At 41.2% G+C, this 27,447-nt stretch overlaps 1 protein-coding gene across 11 annotated transcripts; it reads right to left on the bottom strand.

Annotated features, from left to right (window-relative positions):
* Nucleotides 1–469: 469 nt before the first annotated feature.
* GSDME (gasdermin E) lies at nt 470–27,183 on the bottom strand. 11 transcript variants are annotated; one of them, XR_015277252.1, is made up of 13 exons: nt 26,747–27,126; nt 25,675–25,775; nt 24,750–24,861; nt 22,286–22,516; nt 20,975–21,167; nt 13,200–13,371; nt 12,083–12,203; nt 7,140–7,328; nt 5,372–5,499; nt 5,072–5,255; nt 3,644–3,717; nt 2,629–2,924; nt 470–2,022 (listed from the first exon to the last, which is right to left on the bottom strand). XR_015277252.1 is itself a non-coding variant. In XM_086853960.1 (12 exons), exons 4-12 carry the CDS (start codon nt 22,494–22,496, stop codon nt 1,792–1,794), a joined length of 1,503 nt encoding a protein of 500 aa, XP_086710086.1. In that variant the 5' UTR covers nt 22,497–22,516; nt 24,750–24,861; nt 25,675–25,775; nt 26,747–26,963; the 3' UTR covers nt 470–1,791. The 11 variants fall into 11 exon arrangements, 5 of the variants coding, with proteins under 5 accessions (XP_086710086.1, XP_086710084.1, XP_023776256.2 ...); XR_015277246.1 differs by lacking the exon at nt 26,747–27,126 and adding an exon at nt 26,401–26,567; XR_015277258.1 differs by lacking the exon at nt 25,675–25,775 and having other exon boundaries at nt 26,747–27,183.
* Nucleotides 27,184–27,447: the final 264 nt, after the last annotated feature.

Below are 27,447 nucleotides of genomic sequence, written 5' to 3'. Positions count from 1 at the left end.
GATTTTCTGAGCACTGCAGCACAAAGGGAGTCGTTCTCCTGGGTCCACACTGCAGTGGGCCAGCGGACAAAGCCCAGGGGACTCGGACTGAGCAGATGGAAGGAGGCAAGTGCAGGGTACAAGGCAGAGCCTGCTGGCCTCTGCAGGTAGCACATACTCCTTGAAAGGCTGCTGACCTCCTCCTGCACTGCAAAGGTACGGATTCTCCAACCTTCCTCCTGGGGAAGGCAAAGGGAAGCAGCAGTCTGGGGAGGTTAAGTCAGTGTATGAATCAAACCTTTTATGAGAGAAGTTTCAGCCTCCTCTGAAGCCCCTTCTGCGTGTTCTACCACCTCCTCCTTTCCTAGGGAAGACCAAATCTAAGCTTGAAAAAGCATTTTCCATGTAAGGCTAGCCTAGAATCACTTGTTTGTCAAATATGTAGTCCCCAAAAGGAAAGCAGTGAAAATTCCATGCATAAGTTATTCTATTGTTTTGACATAGCATTTAATAGAAGGTTTCTGTAAACTCATTACAGAAGCAACTTTTAGTAGTGATAGGCAAAAGACGACTTTCCCACTTGCACCCCGCTCCCAGAAGCAGAGTTCCATGCTTCCAGCTCCTGAAGAATCTTCTACACCAGCACAAAGTTCAGGCAACACCATCAGCTTCACTTAACAGATGAGATGCAGAAACGCCCACGTCCCAGCGTGCAGAGCTATCCTGAGCTCTCAGGGAATGCAAAGGCACCGTGGTGCTTTTCTGCAAAGTCCATGTCCTCAAGGAAAACTGAACTGATGTGACTTTTTAAAGGCTTCTTAGACAATCTGCTCAAGGCCATGTGGGAATAGAGTAGGAAACTGAGCAGAACTCCTACCCACCAGCTACGCTGCAGGGCCTGGTTACTGATCACCCCCACACAGGTGCCTGCTTGTTTGTCTCTCAGCCATCTGATGATCTCATGTGCAAGCACTGATACTCCACCCACTTGGAACATCATCTTCCCAAGCCCACATTTACAGTGATCTCTGCTGCATTTCTGTTCCATCCATGATTACAAAAAACTACGATGAAAAACCAGGCAAAAGTTCAAGCACACAGTGCTTTACTAATACTTTGCTGTTAGTCAAAGAAACAAGCAAAATATCTGCACTGAAAATGTCATATGGGTAAAATGATGATTTTTGTGGTGTGCAGCAGGGACCTTTCATGTGCACACAGCAAAAGGCACTGCCATACCTCAAAGTTCAGAATGCAGTTTAAACAGCTGAAACTGGCTAACATGAGTAAAGACATAACAGAAAACAAAAATGCTGTACAGAGGTATAAATCCCTACAAAGCCAAATAATAATAAGAGAATCTGAGTACCTTTCTAAGAGCCCTCCATTGCACTTGCTCCAGAGTGAAGGCATTCTGCACACCCAGGCTAAAAGGAGCAAAACAGTTGCTGCATTGCAGAACCCTGGGTTTCCAGTGTTTGCTTGCTTACAAAAAGCAGTTCGTACTTTGCTGTTTTCTCCCGTGCATATTAATGCAAACAATCCGGCTTTCACTGCCCTGCAGACCTGACACACCTACCAGAGCAGCTATGTTCAATTTATCTTCCATGGCTCTTTTTTAATTTCTTGCCTTCATCCCTTATTTATGTATTCTCCACTGAAACTGCAGAGTCCCCTAGTCACCCTAATTCCTGGCTGTGCTGCCCTAAGTACCAACAGAACAGCTCTACTGCTGATCCCAAACACACCAAAATTACAGAGCTACAGAAGAAACAACAGGCTAGGGCAAAAACTGGATACTCAGTACAGCTCCTATACATTCCCACCTAAAGCACGAAATCCATACAGTGCAACATAAAGAACAAGTGGGAAGAATCTCGGTTCTTTCATAGTTATAGCTTTTACAGAAGACTCTGTCATTTCCAGATTAATGTTTGATGAAGCAAACAGCCTTTGCACGACCTCAAATCTTCCTCTGTCAGCGAGAGTGGCCACCAAAGGACTGCTCAGTGCCACGGTGCCATCGGCTGAAGCGACGTTAGGCTGTATTCATGAGAGAGAGCAAAAGACAGAGACATTAAAACATTTTCCAAGCACTGCTGTTCCTGCCATCACACAGCTCAGTTCTTTCATACAAAACCACCAGAGAGCTGACAAGGCAGCAGCAAAAGGTCAAGATTCCCTTTACTATTAGCCCTGACAAGTACAACGTACTGATCGAGTACCAATGCACACTTTGCCAAAGCAAAGAACTGTGGCACGCTTTAAGGAGAAACATCTCTCCTACTGTGTCATTCCCTGAGTTCAACTCTCACTGCACATCACACTTACCTATCACTCTGAGCAAACAGAAGAACTCCCATTGCCCCTACATATTTAAAGGATTCTCTTATTGTTTTTGTAAGTGACTTTAAAAAAGCTTTAAAAAAATCACAGAATCATAGAATGGTTTGGGTTGGAAGTGACCTTAAAAGATCATTCAATCCCCCTACCACTTTTCACTAGTCCAGGTTATTCAAAGCCCTATCCAACCTGGCCATCACTTCCAGGGATGGGGCATCCACAACTTGTCTGGGAAATTTCAGTGGTTCCAGTGTCTCACCATGCTCATAGTAAAGAGTTCCTTCCCAGCATCTGATCTAAACCTACCCTCCTTCAGTTGGAATCCAGTCCTCCTTGTCCTGTCACTGCATGCTCTCATAAGAAGTCTCTGTCTTTTTTGTAAGCTTCCTTCAGGTACTGGGAGGCTGCAATTAGGTCACTCCAAAGCTTTCTCTTCTCAAGGCTAAACAAATCCAGTTCTCTTATTCTTTCCTCACAGGAGAGGTGCTCCATTACTCTAATGTCCTGCACCATTCCTTCAGCAGTTTTAATAAATGGCCTCAGAGTTTTGAGACTTCGGGGTTTGCCAAGGCTCAAGCACTGTTGCTATCAAAGCAAAATTCCTGTTTCCCAAGGAGAGGTAATTATTGTTACTGACACTTTAAAACAGTGAGACTATTAGAAAAATAAAACTGGAGCTTAAGTTACAATTTTCTTTTGCTCACAAGCCAAGAAATCTCCCAAATACAGCAATGTTCAGAAGTTAGGTATCCACCTGCAGTGCTTCACTTGTCATGTCAGACTCTGACCTTGGCTAAGCACTGCCTACAGCTGAAATTCCCACTGCAGCTTGACATCTCCTCCTTCACTGCGGAGGAACATGGCCGAGGACACAGCCACTCCTGCTGCTGTGCCCACGAGCCACGGTGATGTTGTACTATATTAGGAACAGCAAAAGCATGACACAGACTCTCTAGCAGGGTTGCACAAGAGAACAAGTTTTATTCTTCCAGATCTTCTTTTATAGACAGTTCCGAGAAGGTCCGAAAGGTAAAACTCTCACTGGTCATGAAAACAACGCATCACCATCATTGGACAATTAGGGAACACCATCCCTTGACTATTTCTTACAAGTAAAAAAGGATCCAAACAACACCTGCAAAGGTTCTTTGCCTTCTCTAAGGACTGTTTGGATTCCTCCTTATGATTTCCCAGACCAAAGTGAGAAGGTTGTGTGACTTAGTTTCACACAGGCTCAAGCTAATGCCTGAAGTCTAAAAATCTTATTTTGAGATTATTTGACAATTGTCAGTTCCCATATGGTCCCATCTCCATTACTTACCAAACAACATAAGACAGGAACAACCTGAAGATCACAGCAGGCACGCAGCAGGACAAGAGTGTCATCAGGCAGCTCTGTGAGGGACACATTCACAAGCAAAGTGAGAATGAAAATAAACCTGCTGTTCCAGGAGCTCCGTCAGGGAGCTAACAGGTCTTCATCAGCTGGATCTTTGGAAGAGGTTGATCCAGCCCCTTTCCTGCCAGCATCATAGAAAGAGATGGGCAAAGGGTCTGACTATCTCTGTGCTTGAGAAAAGGCACTTGTAGAAAAGGGGGTTTCCTCCCCATCATCTTTGCCTCCTCCCTAAGTATCTCCTCAGTGTTTAACTCCGAGTCTGCAGGCTGGGTTAATGACTTAGGCCTTGAATAAACCAAGAACCTATGCTCCCAAAACCTATATGAGATGCTAACTTCTGCAAAGCACAATTTGAGAGGAATGGCATAGCTGAGACTGCCCTGGGGCTGGGAGAAGGACTAACTGATCCCTGTGGTGCCCTTCAACTCTGTAACAAAAAGGCTGTAATTCTTACCACAGGCAACAGGCATAAAAAAGCTTTTGAATCTACATCCAGCTACACCTATGCCTGGACTTTAGCAGCAGAAATTATGTCCAAAGTCAGGTAATAATGCAACACACTCAATTAACTGTGCCCTGCTGTTAATGGCATCTGACAATTGTTACCACATCAGCAGGTTTCTGTTTTCTATTTCTTTTCTCTCTCCACAAATGAGTTATGCTCCCCCACCTGGGTCCTGTGCATATATGGATGCACACTGACATTTTGCAGCACAGTGCCACAATTTACACTGGACTTCCCTTCGTTATCTTAATGTCAGGAAATTCTTTATATACGAGAGAGAAGACAAAAATCCGGGGAAGTCTGTCTTGGACTTTGCAGGTAGCTTTTAATTAACACTGTGGTGCCAACTAGATTGTGAGGATGGCATTTGTTTGACATTTATGTTTAATCTCCTGTTTCAGCAGCTGCAACACAACCCTCTAATTGCAGTGTCTCTGTGTTAAACTCATTTTTGCTAAATTTAGTTTGCACTTGAACAATACACGCTGTTACACAGGAGACAACACCTAATTTGTAATTCTCAGCATTTAGGAGGGAAGGACTCTGGCATACAATAAGTACAGAAATTAGCTTGCCAAACTGCAAATGCTCACACTCAGCAGAAGCAAAGTTGAGCAGTCTTGGGGGAATGTGTAATTTACACACAAAATCTGTCAGTGACTGAGGGCTGAATTTAATTCACAGCCAGGAATGCTAAGCATAGTATACCAAACTCATAAAAAGGGAACAGAAAAATTTATGTTCATGCAGCTCACCAACTGCTCAAAGAAAGCCATAAAAGCTTTAACATGGAGGGAGCTTCTAAAAGGAAAATAAAATTTTAAAAAGGGCTTTTCACAACATACCAGATATAGCACTGATAAGAAGGTGAGCAGCTGAGAAAAGTTCTTCATCCTTAGGCTGATATTTCTGCAGCAGCTCACTCTGTAAACTGCACCCTGAAAGCTGCAAGAAGTCAAAGAGGTCTCTTTGCTGTTCAAGCTTTAACTCCTCCAGATCTGGCTTGTCTCCTGTGCAGATATCATCAAACTGAAAGCAAAAGAATAAGCAAAACTTCTTGAAAAGACAAAAATTCAATCAAAAGAGAATGCTAGTGCTATTCTGAAATTACTTCAAGGAAGCAATCCAAAGGTTCTTCATCTTACCACGTCCCCCAGGGCAGTCACCATTTCTTCATGGAGCAAGAGTTCACAAAGGGCTTTATATAAAGCTCTTTGCTTGTCTTCCGGAAGCTTCACAAAGGGCTGGAACTGGGTCTTCAACCGTGACAGATCTTTCCCAAGAAAGCAGTGGAAAATAAAACTAAGTATTTCTACACAAATACCAGTCAAAACAGATAACATTTTTCTATACGTTTCAAAAGCTCATTTATCACCACACCTCAACATCCTGATTTCCACCAGCACAAGTGCAAGGCTTGAACAAATCTGATTTTATTTCCTAAGGAGCCAATGAAATCTCAATGCAAACGTTAAGAAACAAGAACTGCTACCAAGAATCAACATTTTGGGGTAGAGTATTTTTAATATTTTTCAAAGTCAATACTTCAGTGTTAACCATGTAACTACATCTTAAGTCTCCCACTTCAAAGTTTATCTCCAGAGAAAGCTCATTTATATGGCATAATGAAGAATAGTCATTAAGTACAAGGGAGTGCCTCTGCATTAATTTTCTCACAATTCAACTATGATACTGAAGTTAAATCTTTTGTGACATCAAATTACCACTTTGTTAAAAAAAAACCTGAAGCTTTCAAATCAATAATGCCAACTGGAAGGTTGGAATAGTTTTTTTTCCCCACATTCCAAAAATGTGAGCATACAAGTGTTCTTAAATTTGTTTAAAAGAAATTTTCCTTCATGTCACTCCAGTCAAGAATCATGATCTGTTTAAAGATGTCCTTTATAACTTAAAAATTACTTCACTAGGGAAAAAAAAATAAGCCCAGCCACAAGCAGATATTTTGTTTATCTGATGCAATTGTATGAATTTGTCTATACAAAGAACAGAAAATTAAATGTACTTCCAAAGTCTTTAGTAAAAACAATTATTTTTTTAGCTTTTTCATTTTCTAAGAGACAGCAGAGGTTGGATTATTTATAGAAATCTCCAAGCCTTTTAAGCAAGAAAAGCAAATAGGTATGTCAAGCTAAAAAAAATAGAATAGTGGCATATCATTCTTTCACAAGTGCTTTTTATATATTGTTTATTGAACAGCCATTAACCAAGGGTGAAACTTAGAGACAAGAGAGGTGATATTCATCAGCAGAACCAGCTGTAAGAACTCCACCAAGAACTGATGAAAAGCACAGTGTGTTCTTAGGCCTTGACTGGTTTTCCCTTTTTTCATTCCACCAGTAATATTCCTACCTCTTCTTTCCACATTCCTACAATAAAAACTTGTACCCAGGCCATTATACCAATTAACAAACCTCCATTTAAACCACATTTTGATTTTCTCAGTTATAAAACTTCTCAGAAAATAATGAGGCCAAGTGAAGGCAAGGGAGATGTCTGTTTTTGAGACTTAACCTGTAACTGAGAAGCTTTACTGAGAGTATTTTTCAAATCAGGAGAAGCTATTTCCAGTGACCCTTTCTGAATGAAACTATGTATCATCACTAGACTTGCAGAGGTTATCTAGAATGTAAAAGAGCTGTCATAAACATCTGACTTTTTAAGATGATATTTTTGACAGATGGATTCAGAATGTTCATGGGAAAGAGTCCAGTGCATTCATTTACTGCAAACTGATTTTTTATATTCTTTCAGTGCATTCCCCCAAGAGTTCCTGATAAGAGCTACTGAAATGAACTAACGAGATTTCTTACTTACTATTGTACCAGATTATTTCTGCCTATCAGGTTATTTAATTCACTGTAATATAATCATGTAAAGCATTTCTGGTAATACCTTGTTTCAATATACTTATAGAAGCATCACTGGGAACGAGGTTTTTAGCCCCAGAGTACATCTCATTATCAACAGCATCTGGCTGATAGAGGAACGAAGCATCTCTGAATTGAAATGAATGGGGATAAGCTGAGCCTTCTGTGCTTTCTTTTTCAAAACCTCCTTGCTGTTCATCTAGCAGACAGAACTCTGTAATTAGAAATTCAACCAAAAACAATAATTAATAAAATACACAAGCAATTACTGAATGAGATGATAGCTTGTATTTTCTATTGTTCTCGCATGTCATTTCTCCATGTCTTATCTCTTCCAGATGGAGAGAATGCCAGCGGCTGCTGTGCATGTGAATTATTGAGCATTCCTACAGCCCTGATGTTTGGTACAGTGTGTACAGACAGAAGACCTGTGGTGCAGCTGCCTCCTACAGAATGTGACACCAGCTCCTGTGAACTAAGTTGATATAGACAGAAAAGAACATGAAAACTTCCCACTGACACTGTAAACCAGAATGCTGCATACAGGAGATGCAGGTAGGAATTCTTGATGTTTTCACAGAATCACAAAATATGCTGAGTTGGAAGGGGCCCTCGAGGATCAACACATCCAACTCCTGGCCCTGCACAGAACCATCCCCAAGAATCACACCATGTGCCTCAGAGTGTTGTCCAAAGACTTCTTGAGCTCTGTCAGATTGATGTTGTGACCACTTCCCTGGGGACCTGTTCCAATGCCCAACCATCCACTGGGGGAGGAACATTTTCCTGGTATCCAACCAAAACCTCCCCTGACACTACTTCAGGCCATTCCTTGTTGCTGGTCCAACAGAGAAGAGACCAGCATCTGCCCCTCCTCTTCCCCTCAGGAGGAAGCTGTAACTGCAAGGAGGTCTCCCCTCAGTCTCCTCTTCTCCAGGCTGAGCAGACCAAGTGACCTCAGCTGCTCCTTGTATGGCTTCCCACTGAGGCCCTTCACCATCTTTGCTGCCCTCCTTTGGGTACCCCTCTGAGAGTTTTCTTACATTGTGGCACCCAGAACTGCCCCCAGCACTCGAGGTGAGGCTGCCCCAGCTCAGAGCAGAGCAGGACAATCCCCTCCCTTGCCAGGCTGGCCATGCTGGGTCTGATGCCCCCCAGGACAGGGTTGGCCCTCCCGGCTGCCAGGGCACTGCTGACTCAGATTCAACTTGCCATCAACCAGGATCCTCAGGTCCCTTTCCACAGCACTGCTCTCCAGCCTCCCATTCCCCACTCTGTATACTTTCTACCTACTAAGAGACGTGCTGTAATGCAGACAACAGGATCCACTCATGAAGGACACATGAAAGTACTCTCTGAGATTTGTAAGAACTCTTGAGAGTCCTTCACAGAGTTTCTGTTGGTCAAGGCACTGACAGACTCCTCTTTCTCAGCCAAGCCACACACAGGAGACTTCTGAGAGTCTCTAAAGGACATCACCCAGGGATGTTTCTTAACATAATCACTCTATCTCTCTTCAGTAACTTCACAGAGGAAATAACATTCCCTGGCTGGGTTATTCTTCTGCCTCATCTTCGTGACAAGCACTGGCCAACCTCACCCAAACAGGAGAGTCCTCATCCTGCCATCCCAATGCCCCCAGCCTGATGAAGTTAAGGGCTTCCTGGAAGGAACAGGGAGCCTTCATAAGAGTTATGCTGCGAAATCTGGAGTATCAAGTTCTGTGCTCATGTGTCCATTGCTGTGCCCTAAAGATGCAGAATAAAGTCAAAGCCCTATACATATTCTGATCCTCTTTTGCAAGATTTGAGCGTGTACCCAAGGCACTCTGCAACCGGTATGAGGAGAACACAGGCAGGCTAGCAAAAGAAACTCAATTTTAAAGTAATACCTGACAGCAAAGGGAAAAAAATTTAACTAATCAAGCACAGTGCTCACATGTACCAGGCATAAAACCTAAATATAACCTTTCTGCAGTTGTAAGCATCTGTCTCACTAAATTAAGGACATTCAAAGCAGATGAGAAAGCATGGAGAGTACTCCATCAGCAAAAAGCTTTTTCAAAGGAAAAGCAGACAAAGAAATTCCTGCCACAGAGAAAGAAAGACGACAGACCTTTATGCTTGCATAACCTTTCACAGAGGAGAAGAAGCTGCAGAGGAGCAAGCAATTAACACAAGCTAAGAACTTCCCAAAGCAACAAGACTCTGGACAGCAGCTGGGGCACCACAAGGCCAGCTCACTCATGTTACTGGCATTGAAAATAACAAGGCTTTCACATGAACCCTGAGGAGGAAGATTGTGCTAATAAACTGCCTCCCCTCCTGAGGCAAAATGATGTTAATAAGGGAAATCAAACTTTTCAAATGATGTTGTTAAATCCTGTAATAGGACTCAATTTACAGGAAAACACAGGACTCAAAATTTTGTATTAAGAGGGCTGTTAATTAATTCCGTATTGAATTCTATTACATTCATCAATGACAAACCTCCAACAGTGCAGTTAGAGCTTGTTAGTTACTCAGAAATGTTAACAAAAATGCAAGAAAACCAGAGATGATCAATGAAAACAATCAAAGAGACTCCTTTATGAGGGAAAGTGGATATACTGGGACTGTTTGATTTACAGACATTTAAGAAAAAGCAAACCGCACACATATAGCAATGAACAGAACAAAGCAAATCAGCTGGGTGCTTTTATATCCCCTGCTTTGTAAAGCAAGAATAAGAGGCATTTCAGCACAACTTTAGAGGCACAAAACTGCAAAGCCTTAAGCAGAAACAGCTTTTACATGGAGTGGAAAATTAGCCTGTAGAAATCAAACAGAATGATTACAGGAAAGCACAATGGTAAATGGATCAGAAAAGGATTAGATCTCCCTTCTTTTTTAAAATTTATTTATTTATAAAAATATCCAAATATGTCCAGTCACATTAGTCAGAACTTTTAAAAGAAAATTTGTATACCATTCTTCCTAACAGAATAACTCAGGTACTAGCAGTGGCAAAGAAAAAGAAACAATAAAAAGCTTACATGCATCTTACTTCGTAATTATCTGTGAAGAGAATCCCATTAGGTTACACCTGCTACTGGTCACTTTCAGTCTCACAAGAAAGAACCACATTAGTCCTTGGGTTTAACTTCAAAGGCTATTTCTATTTCCATAAACAGACACTGATCCCTGCTGTTCAGACAGTAATAAGCTGAAGTTTAAGCTCCACCATACTTACTCTTGCTGGCAAAGCCCTAATTTTGTTGTCAGTTCCTCCCCTTTACCTTTTCAGTGACACTCAGGCAAGGGAAAATAGCACAAATTAAAAAAGAAAAGAGGCATGACATAGGTTGTTTAAGATAAAACACAAAATAAACGGTGTTAGTTTTGAAGCTTAAAGAGATGTTAATATTAAAATGTGAAAAAGAAAAGGTGGAAAAAGAAGCAGAATTAGAAAAAGAGCAGAGAAATACAGTTAATTAACAAGACGCATGTATTCTTAGCTAGCAGGACATCATAATTCCATGTAGAAATTATCTAAGTAGGCTATCAGCTATATACCTATGTAGTCAGACAGCCTTAATTGCACCTCATTACTCTGAATTACAGTTCTATTATAACCATGACGTCAAGATCCTCTGCTACTATCTGTGTGTTCAGTCTACATCAGAGCAATTCCATTTTTCAGAAACTTTTTACAGGTTACATAATATTTACTTCTATTCCTGAGCCTACAGACTTCATTAATATCAGAAGGAAGATGGATGATGGAGAGCTAATCTTCTGCATTTCTTATCCAAGTAAAGCACATCCTGGATTGAAATCTCAACTGTACTCCAATTATTTCTTCAATGTATCTCCTGTTCCTCTCCACATCAGTCCTTCCCAACTTCCAGCTCCACTATCTGATTTTATTCCTCTTTGCGTAACATCCCCTGAAATCTCCTTTAGGTCCGTGAGTTTAAATGAGGATAAACAAGAAAGAAAAACCCAAGTGATTGTGCAAAGCAGAGCTACAACTACCCCCAAAGACAATTCTGACTTTTTTTTAACCTGAAAGGTACTCAACCTGACATAAGTAAAGCATGACCAGAAAACATGACAAGGGCATTCGTGCAACTATTCAGAGGGCAATCTTTAAACTAAAGTCTAAACTAGAAAAGTTTTAACTCCAGTCCTATATGTATGATTCTGCTCTTAATGACTGTTGTCTAAACATTCCTGGTTGATGGTTGATTTACACTCAGGTCACTCTCTGCAACAGGTGAAGGGAATAGCCCAGGCCAAGGGCTGGCTGGCTGGAAGCAAAATTGGAGCAAAAGACCAGGACGATAAATCCAAGAGGATCAGTAACATGCCCTTGCAGTTATTGAAGTTTGCTACATACTGGGCTGTACTGACAAGGCTGTAGCTGGTGGATTGATGGAACTGAATTTTCAGTTTGGGAAAGGGCATTCAGAGCGCTGTGTCCAGTTTTGGACTCTTGAGTACAAGCCCCACATTCATAGCCTAGAGCAATCCAATAAACAGCAGATATTAAGGGAAAAAAAAAGTTCACCACCATGGTGGTCAAACATGGTAACTGTCCAGAGGAGTGATGGAATCTCTGTTTCTGGAGATAAATCAAAATTTTATAATAGACAAGGATACGAGCAATCTGATCTAACTCTGAATTTTGATCTAAGTTCAAAAGTTGGCCCTGCCTTGAGCAGAGGGTCGAGCTACATGATCTCCTGTGGTTCCCTGAAACCTAAGTCATTCTGAATTTACAGTTCATTCAAGAAAGTGAAAAAGCATTACTAAATCAGAGTTTTAAATTGCTAAATAAGCATTTCTAGCACAAATAACTATCAAGGCAAAGGACGCCACACAACATAATCACCTTCATGCACACAGAAACGTAACAATCACTGTCTGACAAAAAGCTTTGTCCACAGCTCAACTGTGTGTCACAAAATCCAAGCTTTTCACTTACCAAACTGGCCATTGTGCTTTATAAACAATTCAATTACACCATAGGCAATAGTGGTTGCAGGAGGAATTTCAAGGATCACGCTAGAATCCTTCATCAGAGTCCCATTTTCACTTACTGAAACCTACAAGACAGATTTATTCACCATTTATCTGATTCAGCTACTTCACAATTTAAACATGTAATTAAGGTGAAAAATATGGAGGGAGAATATGCTTTATGCCCCATGATGTCTCATCAAACTGTTACACGTTACTTCTGGCATCTAAGAAAGGAACTAGATAACGAGCGAGGTAGAAACACAATGCCAAGAGCAGCTCTTGTGCTCTTAGCTCCCCTGTCCTAGCACAAAATTGAGCTCCAGGTGCAGCATTTGCCACACATGAAGCACCATGTCACTAGGAAATGGGCACCCACTTCAGTGTCCTGCCTTGCCCAAGTCTACTGTGACATTTCTTTTGCCAGCTGGAGGCTGGTATCAGGAAGGTGGCACTTGCAAAGAGAGTTGTAATACTGCAACTCCTGGATTCCTGCAACTGGAGACACACTCTACACAGAAGTGATTCATCTCATTTTTAAAAGAAACCAAAACTTGCAATGAATGAGCATGTTTCGACTTTGCTAATTCCTTCTCAATCCATAGGCAATTTTTCAGATAGCCTCATAATCTCTCAGTTAATCTCTACTCCCATGATTGAAAACAAATAGTTTCCCAATAAATATGTGAACTCAGTAGACACTGCAACCATTTGTGATGAATGATTACTTGGCTTTTCAAATAAATTTGATTCAGAAATGCATTTTGCTATTCAACTTGCAATGAATTGTTTTAGATTTGCTTCATGTTCTGCTGTAGGCAGGAATCTACAGAGAAATGGAATCACAATTTGATAGTATTGATGGAAACTACTTTCCAGGCTCATACAAAAATACGGCATCTTTTGCCAGAAAAGCAATGGAAAAAACATTTTACCGTACAGAATTTTCACAATCAAGAACTGCAGTTTGTTCAGCACATTAAGAAAGCATGAAAAATACTCTGAACCTCATTTGGAGAAATCATTTCTTCCCTGATAACATGCAAGTGTTCTGCTCCTTGCTGATTTTTAGTAACTTTTACCTTTACAGTTTTTGCAGTGCATCCCATCACACCACTGACTTTTTCTTCTGTCTGGATATGTTCGGATATCGTACACCTCTGAGTTGTGATTATCTTTTCTCTCAAGATGCACAGCACTTCACGTTTTCTTTCTATTACTTGTTGCAGTAAACTATTGCTTAGATCTATTGTCCTGAAAAAGAAAATACACCATTAACAATACTATAATTGTGATAACAAAACCAAACCCACAACCAACCATATTTTCCTAATTGCTTGAAGAAGCTTTTATTGTAAAAATGACAATGGTTTCTGTATGAGCAGCCTCCTCAAAATTATGATGTCTTCTTCTGTTATATGGCAGCAGTAAATATCTGTATTCCACAATAAGTCCTCACATACATATTGAATTCTCGATTCCCTACTTGACTCTTGATTTCCCTGAGCAAAAATGGAAGTTGTCCAGATCCTTTCTAAGCAAAGAAAAAAGCAAGAGGGAATTAAAGGCAACTTTAAGATTCCTGAGGAATACAAAACCAACCAGTCAGGCTCTTGGACACTGGACTGAATCCTCTCCTACTGCGAGCTTGTACTGACATTACCATGGCCATGGCAGGGGGTGCTGGCTGGGGGACACAAAGGCAGCAATGCCTCAGTGTCAACCCTCACTGCTTGCTACAGATCTGTTTCAGTGCTCACTTAAATCCCCAACAGGCTGAGTGGGATCAGCACTGACCAACTACTTCAAAGGACTGAATGAGAAAATACAGATTTCATTGATTTTGAGACTGGGGATTACTGAAAGAAACCCACCTGCTTCAAAGTCCTGTGTTATTCATTGGTATAGACTCAAAATTTAAGATTGGTGACCAGGACTGTCACAGCCAAAAGGAAAACTAACTGTGGGGAGGAGCTCAAAACTTCAGCCCAGGCACCAGCTTAATAAACCATCTATACTCCACAGCATAATTCAGCATCTGTTTAAATTCTGCTGAAAATAATTCTAACATTAGGTTCTTCTTAAAATGAGCAGAAGACAGAAACTGAACTCCCAGAAACAATACAGGAGGTTTATTTTCTAAGAAAATGTTACAAAATCCACTACCTTGTCTTTTGAGATGTTAAAAGACTTTCTGGTATAAGTAAAAGCAACTTCTTAATTGTATTTAATTGATTAAAATTTGTCAGTTATATTATACTTTTGCAAAATATTCACTGGAGGTCCTCAAATGAGATGCTATATTTTTTATGAACAGGTAATCTAGCAAAACTGTTGGAATATTAAAGGATTGCTATACCTGACTCAAATTATTCGGTCTTTTCTCCTCCCTTTTATTGTAAATGGCTATTCATGGAGCTAAATGGCAATTTCCCAAAAATGTGACAGAAAGACATGTCTGACTCCAATTCATTTAAATCAAGATATCTCCACTTTTAATTAAAAAGTTTTAGATTTATTAGATTCTGGAGTTTTGAATTTATTCAGTCTGTGTAAGTCTGAAGTCAGCTGGGGTTTTTATTGAATTAAAAATATCCTTGGGCAATTTTTGATCTTTGGAGAGTTACATGCTTATATGAAAGTTCAATCAGCTGGAATGAACTGTCTGAAAACCTTAAAGTTGATTGTTTAGACAAGGGAAACAAAATACCTCTGAAGCAATGCAGCAGTCACTAGAAAAGCATCTCCAAACATTCCTGATATTATTAATAGAACTTTTTTTCTTTTGGTGCAAAGTCATGCTTTATGCTTGGAATGCAATGACCCTTTGGATTAAGCAAATATTGAAGAAATGTCAAGCTACCACAAACATCACTGTTCTGAACCAGAGTCATTAGTTACAGTCTATCAAGCCTATCATATACTTCACAGTAATTATTTATGTTTCTAAAGTGGTATGTTACACGTCTTGAAAATACAAATTAACGTACTAAGTACTTGCAGTTTTAACATTTGACCTAGGGAGCAATAGGGGGAAAAATACAATGAAGAAGCACAAAAGCAATTTGTCGTTTGCTTTCATGTGTATTTTTTGACTGTTTAAGAGGATGGCAAACTTGCTCAATCTCCCCAAAATTTAGAGGAAAAATCCCTCTCCAACCACCAAAGGTAGAAAAAATACCTACTAAATAAAGATTTGCTGTTTCTGAGTAAGTGTTAATTGAAGAAGCATACAGAATATGACCTAATTCTATGCAAATGAATAACCAAAATAATTCAAGAGACCTTTTCTTCCATCTGCTTCTACAGTATTCTGCCCAAGGTGGGACTGGCTCAGACCCTGTCATGCTCCTTTGCATCTGAGGATGCTTTGAGGTCCAGATGCAGAAGTAGCAGCAGAGTGGCAGAGCAGAAGTGTCAGAAGACATCATTAACTTGCAGAGAGGGGCAGTGAACAAAACCTGGAGGCAAGGCTGGAGGAGCAGCTGCAGCACTGAGGGCTGTGGAGTGACACTGACACACAGGGACACAGAGCTACCTGCTGCAGCAGCACTCCCCAGGCAGAGCCCAGAGGTGACCTGGGATCCCCTGCACAGAGCTAAATGTGTGCCAGAGACAGCCACTGCCACAGCCCCAAGGTTCAAATCACTTCAGTGGCAAGTCGCTTCACAATTTTTCCATTGTAAAGCCATCAGAAATGTTCTCCTCTCTAAACTCAGTAAGTTTAGTGAGCTCCAGTTCAAACACAGAGCCCTACCCACAGCTACAGAAACCTTTTCTTCCAGGATAGCACAGCTAAGTGCTCTCTTCTAGACTTCTGGTACTGAACTTTCTATCATAAAACAGAACTCTAGGGTTGCATGTGGGCACATCGTGGCTGATTACTGGAGCAATAATAATTTTGCCTGTTGAAGGCAAAATATTCTGCTCTCCTCAGCAACTCAAACAGCAGATGACATGAGGAAAGTACCCAGCTTATCTAAATTATCATTGAAAACAGTCATCAAGAGCAAGCCACAACAGGGTTAAAGTTTGACAGTCAGAGCAGGACTTCAAGTATTGCAGGGCAATGGCCACTGAGTCTGTGACTGTATTTTTGCAAGAACTGAACTTACTTGCCAGCATAATACTAAATATAAGAAAATGTCTGAATAACGTAAGATGACCGAGTTAAATCCCTGAGAATACATGCATGCAAGGACCATGAATTGCATTGCACTTTTTTATTTTACAGGTCACGTTTCAGAGCTTTTATTTTTGCTCTACAGCCATGGCTCTTACCATCTCTTTCAGTCTGTACTGTACAAAAGCCCCCACCAACCCTGTGCCATTTGTACTACATCACCATTACCTATCCTACCCCAAGGAGCTGAGTTGAAGCACTCAAAAATAACACCATAGAAAATAAAATGTTGGTTTACCAAGTGCCATTATCAACACACAGAGTATAAGCCTGTATAAATAAAAATTATTTAAAAGATAAAAGTTATGGGGTTTTCCTTGATTGTTTGTTCTGCTTAAACAACCTTTCTGAGGTCAATGATTTACTATGCTGGAAGCTTTATGGGTCAAACATGTACATAAAATAATTTCTTTGAGTTTAAATGACTCCACACTTAACTAGATTAAACACTCTTACTCTCCTGTAATGCAAAGACTTCCACCTTCATTCAGTATTTTTCTTCTTGCACTAGGAAAGCAGTAGACAATAGAGGCACAAAGGCAATTTGCTGCAGACTAGAGTCAGAAAAGAAGAGAAAGGCAGAAACCAAATAAAGACAAGAAAAAACGGACAACACTTGGCAACATAACAGGCTCACACAATTGAAGTAGAGAACACAAGTCTGCTCTAAATCCCACTGCTGAGACTCAGGGTCTTTTCTTTAGGCAAGGAATTTGACCTAATTTCCCACAAAGGAGAGGCCATAGGACTATTTTTCCATCGAATCCTGTCTAACCATCTCAGTAACCCGCCCACAAATCCTCAAAGCAAGGTGCCTGTCAATTTCCTACAAATACCAAGAAGAATGGGTATTGCTGTGAGTACTCTCCATCCTCACATTGAAATCAGCACTGCTGCCTGTCTGCACAAATTTTCACTGGTCCAAACTACTTACAGGTAAAAAACCTTTTCATTCCTGTACTGGGCAATGTCACCTCAATATATCTCCTCTCCCAGCTGCAGAGATGCAGGCAGCCTCACAGCCTCTTCTCCACTTCATTTATTATGTGCAACAGTCTGATGTCTTCCATACAAATACTCCTTGTTGCAAGTGAGAGCCTTCACCCAGCTTTTTTCCTGCTTTAACAGAGATCTCTAGATGACTGTCAGACAGTAAAATCTACCAGACCTCACTCTGCCATTTTCCACCAAGCACAGATGAATATTTCTTTTGTTAATCCATTTCAAATATAACCTCTGTGACTTATTTCTTACAGAACACAGCATCTGCAACAGTCAGCTTATTGATCGCATTTTACTATTTTCCCTGCAGAATAACCTGACACGTACTTCACAGAACATCTTCCCTAAGAATACCAGAGACTACTAAGATTGCAAGTGACAGGTAGTTTTTCTATTTTCTATTTGACATGCTCCTTATTTTTTAAATCACAGGCACACACAATTGCTTTTATTCAATCCTGTCTCACAACACTTTCTGATTTTGTATTACCCCATGTAGCAGCTTAGGTAGAAAACTGAATGGTTTTCTCATCATGCTTATAAATGCTCAAGTAGTTTTAAACAATAAATCACAAAATGGTCTGAATTTCCACTGTACTTAGATTAAGATTAGACATTTATTTTTGTCTCAGTATGGACAATAATATGCAGTTTCATTAATTCAACTAAAGTGCAATATGCAACAGTAGGAAAGTATCTTTCAGCCATGCCCAAGTGTGCTGCTAAAAACACAGCTCTTTTCCTAATATACTAATCATAGAGTTAGGGATCATTCACACAAAATGATGGAAGTATGACAGGCAATTTTTTCTGCAGCTGATGTGAACTGACTGACTGCTATCACTGTTCTCTCAGAATCTCTCTTTCAACCACCCTCCATGACTTTTAGTGAAAAACTAACAAGCAAATTTGTTAATATATGAGAAGTACAGAGATTATAACAACCTCATAATCCTTTTTACTGGAGGGAAGAAGACAGAACAGTTAGGGTGGGACAGTCATCTGGTCTAACCTCCTTGCTTTAGCAGGGCCACCCAGAGCAGTCTGCCTAGGATTATGTCTCCAAGTGGGGAACTCCACAGCCTCCTCAGGCAACGTGAGCTCAGTCACCCTCACAGTGAAAAAGTTTCCTGATGTTCAGACAGAGCCTCCTGTGTCTCAGATTGTGTCTATTGCTTTCTGCTCTGTCTCTGGGCACCACTGAAAAGTGGCTCATCCAACCCATACTTGAACTTCTCTAAGAGGACCTTATGGCAGACAGTACTGAAAGCCATAAAATAGAAGATGGAATATACTCTTAAATCCATAGGAATCCAAGTGAGCTAAAGACACAGGACTCTGCCCCAAATCATGTATGTATCACTATGTTACATGCTCTGTGAAATAGCAAGCACTATGTAATACAAAATCAAAATAACCTAAAGGGAAATACGCCAAGCTTGTATACCTAAAACTATCGTTTAACTTCATTTTAGCATATTATGTTAATAAGTAGTTCTGCATTTACAATGTCACTGCTTCTGCAAACCAGGAAGCATCTCATCCCACATCCTTCAGCTGTCACCCTTTTTCAATGCAGCACCTGGAATCTAATTAAAAGAACAGTAGGATTCTCCTTCAGAAGGTTTGCCTAAGAAGTGACAGGAAACCGATTTGCTGCCACTGAGCACCTTCAGCTTGCTCAACTCTGAAGAGTCACATGACTTATTTTAAAAGGCACATCAGCTTTGACTTTTTTGAGTTTACTGCTACTAATCTACAACTTTGACTTAATCAGCCTAACAGAAGAAAATTTAAAAAATGCAACTTAACTAGGTTATAATGTAGAAATAATAAATGAAGTAGGGATTGATCAAACAAGCACAAGCACCACATGTCATTAAATTACATCAAGAACAGCTTGCTGCCTTGCATTTCACAAGGCTTGACAGGCAAACATGTTCTTATAAGTACTGCAATGCTTTGCATCCAAAAATCACTAACTTGTAGCCATCAGCACTCCACATAATACTCATGTATACTCAACAAGATGAAAGCCTGAAGCTCGGACACAATCAATCATAAATCATAGAATATTTATGAACGAATAAGTTGAATTTCATCTATAAGGCACTGCCAACAATTTCCAGTGAGCTTCTGCATTATACTGGAGAAAAAAATAAAAATTCTGCTATCCTCATCATTTTCAGTGACCTGGCAGAAGGCAGACTGACTTGGTTTCAATTATACACTGTGCATCATAAGCTTTAATAAGCTATGAGCATCTATTTTATGAACTAAGATCTAGTGCCTTGCATAAAGTGGCACACACATCAGCTTCAGTTACAGTTACACAGAGATCAGTGTAGAGCTACTGATTTTCAAAACTCAAAAGAAAGTAACATATTTCTGAGTATTTAGTTACATAAAGGATTGTAACTAACTCCAAGACCTTCAGATTTGCTGGGGGGGGGGGGGGGATTCTTTTTTTGTGAATTGAATAGGTAACTTCAAGTAAAAGCTTACTTATCCTAAATCAAAGTTACTCTAGTTTGTTTCTCCGTAAGATTCTATCTAGTGCTAGAAAAAAGACTCTAAATCTTGACTGACACTATTTTCCTGACACTAGATTAATTTTACAGGCTTGGAACACACATTTAGCCCAGTATTTTCTGCTTTTAATAAGGCATTCAGTACATAGAGAGCAAGGAGCCTTATTAGAATAAATTTGTTGACTTGTGAATGCTCACAATAAAAAGAACACCAGCCATTTGTTCCCATGAAAATGGAGAATTGATTATTCCTAGAACATCAGTGTATCTAAAGCAAATTTACAATGCTTCTGACAACTTGTGCACTGATAGCAAAAACCTATCATCTTTATCTTCAGAGCATCAGCAAAGGCTATTTGAATTCATTACAGCCCCTGCTACAGATCTAGAGTACAATGCTGTCACAAATGATCTCCCATGAGTCACGACCTGCAATAAAGAATAGACCCCTGAAGGGTCAGCTGGTTGCCAAATAGGCTTTGGACCATGCCACTCTCATTGCAACATTAAAGAGATCTGACTTCAGAGTAGGACAGGAAGTGAGGAAGCGCTGCATATCTTGTAAAATAAAGAATATGCTTTACCTCAGTTAATAGTGTATAACAGGAAGCAAGAGATCTGTATGTTCCTCAGCTAGGAGAATATGCCTTGACTATGCTTGCTCACCTTTGCTATTACTTTAACTTCAAATAATCCCATTTTCTAGCATGGTCACTCACACACACAAAATTACAAAGCCTGCTTACAAGAACATTAGCAGTTCTGAATGCAATTTCCATATTCAATGCCCCAGTAACACAGAGAACTAATTCTCTTTTTTTTCCAGATTGTTACCTCAGTACAGTCCCCCAAAGAAGGGAGGATTTGGCTCTTGTCCCAGGTGGTAATTCATGCAAATACATAAAATGAAATTACAGAAATGTTTTTAAAACAAGGAAGGGAAAAGTATGACTAAGAAAATCTCAAAATATGAAAAATTTAATTTTTGTATATATGATTTATCATTAATATGAAAACTTAAAAATAATTTTCAAACTATGGCAACACTATAAAATCAATTGGTCAGTGATTGCAGCTGGCCCAAGTCTTTTCAGCTCAGTAATCTCTCCTGGCCACTACAACACCCACATTAGAAACATACCTGTCCTTGACATCTTTCATAAGCTGCTGCAAGTCAATCTCTTGCTTCCTCAGGTTTCCAAATGAGGACTGGTTTTCCACGTAGCCCTTTCCCCCAGCTCCCAGGCTGACTTTCACAAATGATGCTTCAATACTTCCTTGAACAAAATCTTCAAACTTCCCCATATATTTTGCAAAGTCAGACTCCACAATAACTAGGAAAGCAATAACAGTAATTTCTGTGAAGAAAAGTGCTGAAACCATCCTTAAGTGATTGGAGGAAGAGGTACTTAAAAGAAAAGATGAGAAGTTAATGAAGGCAAGGAACAGTATGAAGAGGTAAATAATAAAATTTGCATCTCTACAACTCTTGCATCTTCTCTCTTCATGTTTTCAATATCTTTGCTCTACTACCTTTTGTATTTTGCCATTTTAGGAAAACATAAGGTGACTGAAGTGCTGAACTCAGACACTATGAAATATTTATAAAGAATGATTGAAAGTTATTTCAGCTACAAAGAAAACTACAAAGCAGACCTGCTTGTACAATGGTGCCAGTATTTTGACATGTCCCATCACAGGCCTGTCCCAAAACCAACAGAAAAATCTAACTGGTTTAAAATAATTCTGAATTTTATATACCTAAAAACCTCAGAACTGACTCAGAATCAGCTAATTTTCCAAGCCAGCTATAATTAACGTCTTAGGTTAGGGAATTATCTATTTTCCTATATGGAATTATGACATGTCCAGAAATATAGGATTCCACCTCATTAATCTTAAAACATGGCTGGGACTGTTATAGTTGGATGAAGAAAAACTACAAGGGTCAATCTTTTTTACCAGTCTGTGCAAGACAAACAGAATGGGTGGTGAAATTCACTTGGCCTGGCCTGGAAGCATTCCCTGGGCTATTAACTCCAACAAGACATTTTTTATTCACTGCTTTTGACCTGGAGCATAGTACAGTTTCACAATACATACACACACATCACATACAACCCCCTATAATATTCTAGGGATATTCCTGTGGCTGCAGACAGCATTGTTATTAAACAGGACGACTGAACAGCCTGACAACCTTCAGCACTCAATACTCTACACAGGCAAAACTTTCTTCTTTTTTTAACCAACTTTTATTACTACCAGTTTTAGTTACATAAATGGACAAGTGAGAAAAGACCCATTCATCTCATTCCCATGGATGGAGGATTCCCTCAGAGCATTCCTCTGAAAGGAGCCCTCTAATAACTAATTGAGAATAATAACAAAACAGATTAGGGATTGTACTGTTTTTATCTGCACTAATAGTGCTGCCCGCATATGGATTTACCTGGTTTTATTGGTTTGTCTTCAGTAAGCACATCACTCAGGGTGACTGTCAAGAAATGATACTTGGGTTTCTGCCAGCACCAGAATTTCCTCCTCTTCGTAACTAAGCTCAAAAGCTGCAGCTTGTCTGAGGCATTCAGGTGGGAGACAGGGATCAAGTCACCTCCACTGCCAGTTTCTCTCACAAAATTCTTCGTTGCTTTTGCAAACATCGTAGGGAATCAATTAAAGCCTGAAAGAATACATCTATTTTCAAACAACTACAGTTGGAAAGTATAAATATTTACATTATCATTTTAAGAAGTTCTTCACAGAATTGGTATCAGCGAAGGAACACCTTAGTGTTTTCACCCTATCTTCTCCACTCAGAGCTGGGAAGGAGTTCAAATCACTTGTCCCAGTGTAAGTTTTCTCAGTAACTAATGAAAGAATTCTAGTTAAAAGGAACATTCACAGGTTATTAATCTGTTAGGGAGGAAAAATTTAGACAGCTTACCTGAAATTCTATGAAAAAGCATCTACTAATGAACACCCTGTAGAGACGAGCTGCGATGAGGAGAGCACTCAGGCAATGGCAGAGGATTTCTGCCTCCCTACAGGATCCTTCTTTTATTACTAACATAAAACTTACTCCACATAAGGCAATTAGGTATTACTCACACAAATGATCTTTTTAATAGGGAGTAAACATATGGAGGGACAATAACAACTGTTCCATAAAAATGCCACAAATATGTGAGCTGGCGTCTTTGTTACTAAGTTTTGTTTCTGCACTACAACCCTGGAAAGTTCCAATCATTTTTTTTTTTATTATTTATTAACTCATTTTACCTTCTATGCTTTCCAATTTTCTATTTTTCATTTGCATAACTACACCTAAATTGAACATACATTATTTGCAACCATTATTCACAACTGTTATTGATATCCTCTGCACAATTACATACAGTATCTTACTGTGGCTTTGCAATGATTTTAATTAAAAGTTTCCAGCATCTCTTATCATGTAAGGTTTTTTTTATCCCCAGGAATGTATTTTACTGTATTTACAAGGAACATTTTCCAGTAAGGGAGACTGGCTAAAGTCACAGAAGAAATAGTAAAAATGACCATTCACAGGTGCTAAACACACAATTCTAATAAATCAATATTTGAGCTTTTTGAAGAATCTAATCTTTCTAGTTTTTCAACTCTGTGTTATGTGAGCAAATGATACCTCCAGAATTTAATCAGTTGTTTGTTTTTATTTAATCCAGCAGCTAACAATGATTGGAAAGTTCAGCTAAGATCATAAGACATCTCAGCTGGATATCCACACTTTCACAATTAATTACCTGTCTTGATCCACACAGATTTTAGATTCTTCATTTACAAACACAGGCCAGAGTAAGATAGAACAGACTTCAAACAAAAACTGATATTGCAGTGAGCACTCAGGATTATTGACAGAAAATGGAAACCTGAATAGAGATTATTAGTGCTTGGACCACAGGCTCTGTATTTCTGTATTAGGGAAAAAAAGCCTTTTTGCAGATGCAAACTTACCTTTTCATTAGTTTTTCCCAAATTCCATTTCAGATATTCCACACAGTATTTAACAATTCATGAGGAGGTATTTACCTCCTCACGAATCCTCTACGGCCTAGTCTGCCTAACAAATAAAGGGTGTTTTCCAACAACACTTGCATCAAAAGGATTTGAGCAATGTCTATGTCAAAGTCACATAAGATTTTACTGAAGACTTCTGGGGCTTTCACTGTAACTGCAGCTGCAGCAAACCCTGCAGCACCACCTCAGCTGTGGGCACTGGGAATATTTCCACTGACTTTCTTGTTCTCTGACCCTTTCCTAAACTGAACTCAGACTGATTTTTTGCATTCTTATATGTCTTATCCTTAATTTCCCTGGTTTTAATCTCAGTGAGAACACTTTTAACAGAATAAAGCAATGCAGATCCACTGCAGCAGAAAAAAACCCAACAAAACTCAAATAAAACTTCAAACCAAGACTAGTTTCTTTTATCCACAGAACTTCTTTTGCAGTAGTCTATATTTTGCAAACAGACAGATGACTCATTTGTTATGTAGGGGATCACCAAGAAAATTCTCACTGCCTGTATTAGCTGCTTTTGCCCAGCATAACCTTTTACAAACATTTCTGTACTTTAAGTATTTCATGACTGCTCAAGCACCCTGATCCCCTTGCTGCATAGCCACCTCACATGGGCATGGTCTCTGAAAAAAAAAAAAAAAAAAAGCCACCAATTTCTGAGTTTATCATAAAACAAATTGCAAAACCAGGTCCTAATATCTGGCATTCTTACAAACTCACTAAATCTCATGAGAGGAACCAATGCAGCTTCCAATTCACAGTGTTTTGCCTTCACTCGCCATCACCACTCTTGACTAGGAAAAGGAACACGAAGGGAAGAGGACAGAGTGCCTTTGAGGATGAACAAGACTCACCAGGCAGGAGAGACAGGGCAGTTTTCAGCCTCAGAATGATGGCAATGTCTCCCACACTTTGCTGTGCTGGTAATGTGTTTGCAGGGAGCATATTTTGCTGATGTAGGTAAACCTGCAAATCAAGAATATTCTATCCAAATTCCTGTTTATTTCTCTTTGGATATAGCACCTTTAACACAAATTTGACAATGCCCTCCAAATACCTTGCTTCACTACTTCCTAGAAGAAAGCCACAGAGCAATTATGCCCCAAGCCAACATCAAGGAGTTAATACAGCCACAAGGCTCAACAGCATCCTGACCAAATGGACATGGAGTGCTTACAGACTCAGCATTAAGAAAACTCTGTCTTGGGAGATTCTTCCTCTGGAAATTTTAATAGAGCTGTGCTTAGTTTGACAGAAACAAAAGGGAAGGAATCATGCTGGTAGGAAATGCCTGCCAGAGTGAATTCACTCTTGCAGATTGATAGCTAAGCATGAAAGCAGAACAGGAAGGAGGAATACCTCCCATAACTACTTAAAAATCTAAAATTAGCCTGTGCTACAGGAGGATTATTTAATGGCAAGGATTAGATCAAATGAAGATAATGAAACAAATTTCATTGTTTACCTAAACAAACAAATCTCACACTGCTTCTTTGCTTTGTAGCTCCCTAACCTAGTATCCAAAAGTAACCTAGTAAATCCAAAGCAACATTATGTGAGCAATCAGGTTTTGCCTCTGTCAGTGTAAAAGAAACCAAACAGATGCCTGATATTTCTTACATTATTTTGTAAGAAATGTGTATTTCTTACATTTTTTTTTTTTTTTAATAATATAACATAACATTACACAGCACACTGGGCACAGGACACAGGGACAACTGGATTGCCAAATGCCAGCACACCCCTTCCTACAATCCAAGTTGTAAGGAAACACAATACCTGAAGGCCAAAGAGGAGTTTCAGTGTTAGGCATTAACCATGTGTAGGAGCGGTAATGGCCTTGGAATGCTAAAGGAGTACGAGTCTGGATCGGAAGGGAGCTGGGGCATGGAATTGAGGACATGCACGTTACAAGTTTTATTAAACAACGTTACAGTTACCTTCACCTCCTTTCCAGGTAATTAAACTTTAAAAGGAAAAAACGCTCACCCATAACAGCTAATACACAAAACCCAGCAAGACTGCCCACACAATGCATTACAGTCCTTGAACGCACGTGGTCCCCAAAAACACACCCAAAAGATTTTAGCTTGGGTGAAGCCCTCTATTTGTTCCTCGAGGACTCTGCGGCACGTGCCTCCACAGACCGCTGCCGCAGCCTCGGGCACCCCCGAGAGATGCGGCGCCTTTCCCCGGCCTTGGGCGCCGTCCTGCGGGGTGCGAGCGCTGTGGGAAGGCCCCGCGCTGCCGCGGCGCTGGGTGCGCAGCCCCGCCCGCCTCTCCGGCATCGGCTCGGCCAGGGGAGCATCGCCCCGCCGTGCCGCGGCTGAGAGCACCGCACGGGCATGCGGCCATTCCGCTGCTCCCGGGGAGGGAAGGACAGCGGGGCGCGGCCCGGAGGCCGCAGCGGCTGCTCATGCCCCGCGGAAGGGCGGGGTGGCAGCGGCTGGGGGCGGCGGGCACGGCCGGGCCGCACCACCGCCCCGGGCCCGCTCCCGTACTCACGGCATTCCCGGCGCTCCCCGCCGCCGCCACCGGGGATGCGGCGCACTCCGCCCGCGGGGCGTGACGAGCCCGCCGCGCCCCGGCGAAGCTCAGCGAGCAGCTCCCGCAGCAGCGGGGGCTCCGTGCCGGCAGCGGCTCGGCGGGGGGAGCGCAGGCCCCGCCCGGGTGCCCGGGCCGAGCGGGAGCCGCGCCCGGGGCGCCTCCGCCATGTTGAGGCGCGGAGCCGCCGCCCAGCACAGGGCAGCGGGCAGGGGCCGGGGCCGGGGCGCGGCCCTGCGAACCCTCGGGGCGGCTTCTGCCTGCCTCGCCATCCCGCCCATCTGCCCGAGCTCCCTCGGGCGCTGACCGTCCTGCCGTGAGGGTTGGAACGAAGGGCTGCAGGTGTTCCTCTGCGTGGGGCTGTGGCCCGGCACAGGCCCCCGGCGACAGGTCTGGGTGTGGGGCAGCCCTGTGAGAGGGGCGCTGGAGAATTCCCACTGGGCTGGGACAGACGGTTTTGTATGGCTGCACCCTGGCAGATAACAGTGGCAGCTGCCTTTCTCTCCAAGTAATTGCCTGACAGCGATGTTCTGTGACACGAGTGATAAGGATATCTTTGTGACAGCTTCTCAAGCCCGGCCCGTGGTCGCAAGTGCACGGGGCCAGTGCGAGGTCCGCTGCAGGCGACAGCCCTGCCAGGATTTTGGCTGCGAGTTTGCGACTCTGGGTTGGCGCTCCGGGCCTTGTGAAGCCGCCGTGGACTGAACGGGAGATCTCAAGTCAAGGCCTCAAGTCCAGGAATCCAGCACTGTGGAAAATGAGAAGTGTGGTCAGTAGAGCCTGGGACAGGTTCGTGAACCGCAGTGTGAAATACTGAGCACTGTCACAGTATCTCAGCTGTTTGAAAAGACCACAGTGAAAAAACTTGGTTGTTTATGATGCCAGTGGAATGATCCAGTGAGAAACAGATGAGTCTGCAGAAACCCAAAGAGTAATTTTCTCACGATAATAAATATAAAATAAGTCTTTTTTTGAGTGAACCATGTCACAGGTTGGGTACTTCCCTTG

The sequence above is a fragment of the Cyanistes caeruleus genome, chromosome 1, assembly GCF_971803275.1.
Source record: "Cyanistes caeruleus chromosome 1, bCyaCae1.hap1.1, whole genome shotgun sequence".
NCBI lineage: Eukaryota > Metazoa > Chordata > Aves > Passeriformes > Paridae > Cyanistes > Cyanistes caeruleus.
Note: the sequence above shows the minus strand (reverse complement) of the source record. Positions and strands in the feature narration are given on the sequence as shown.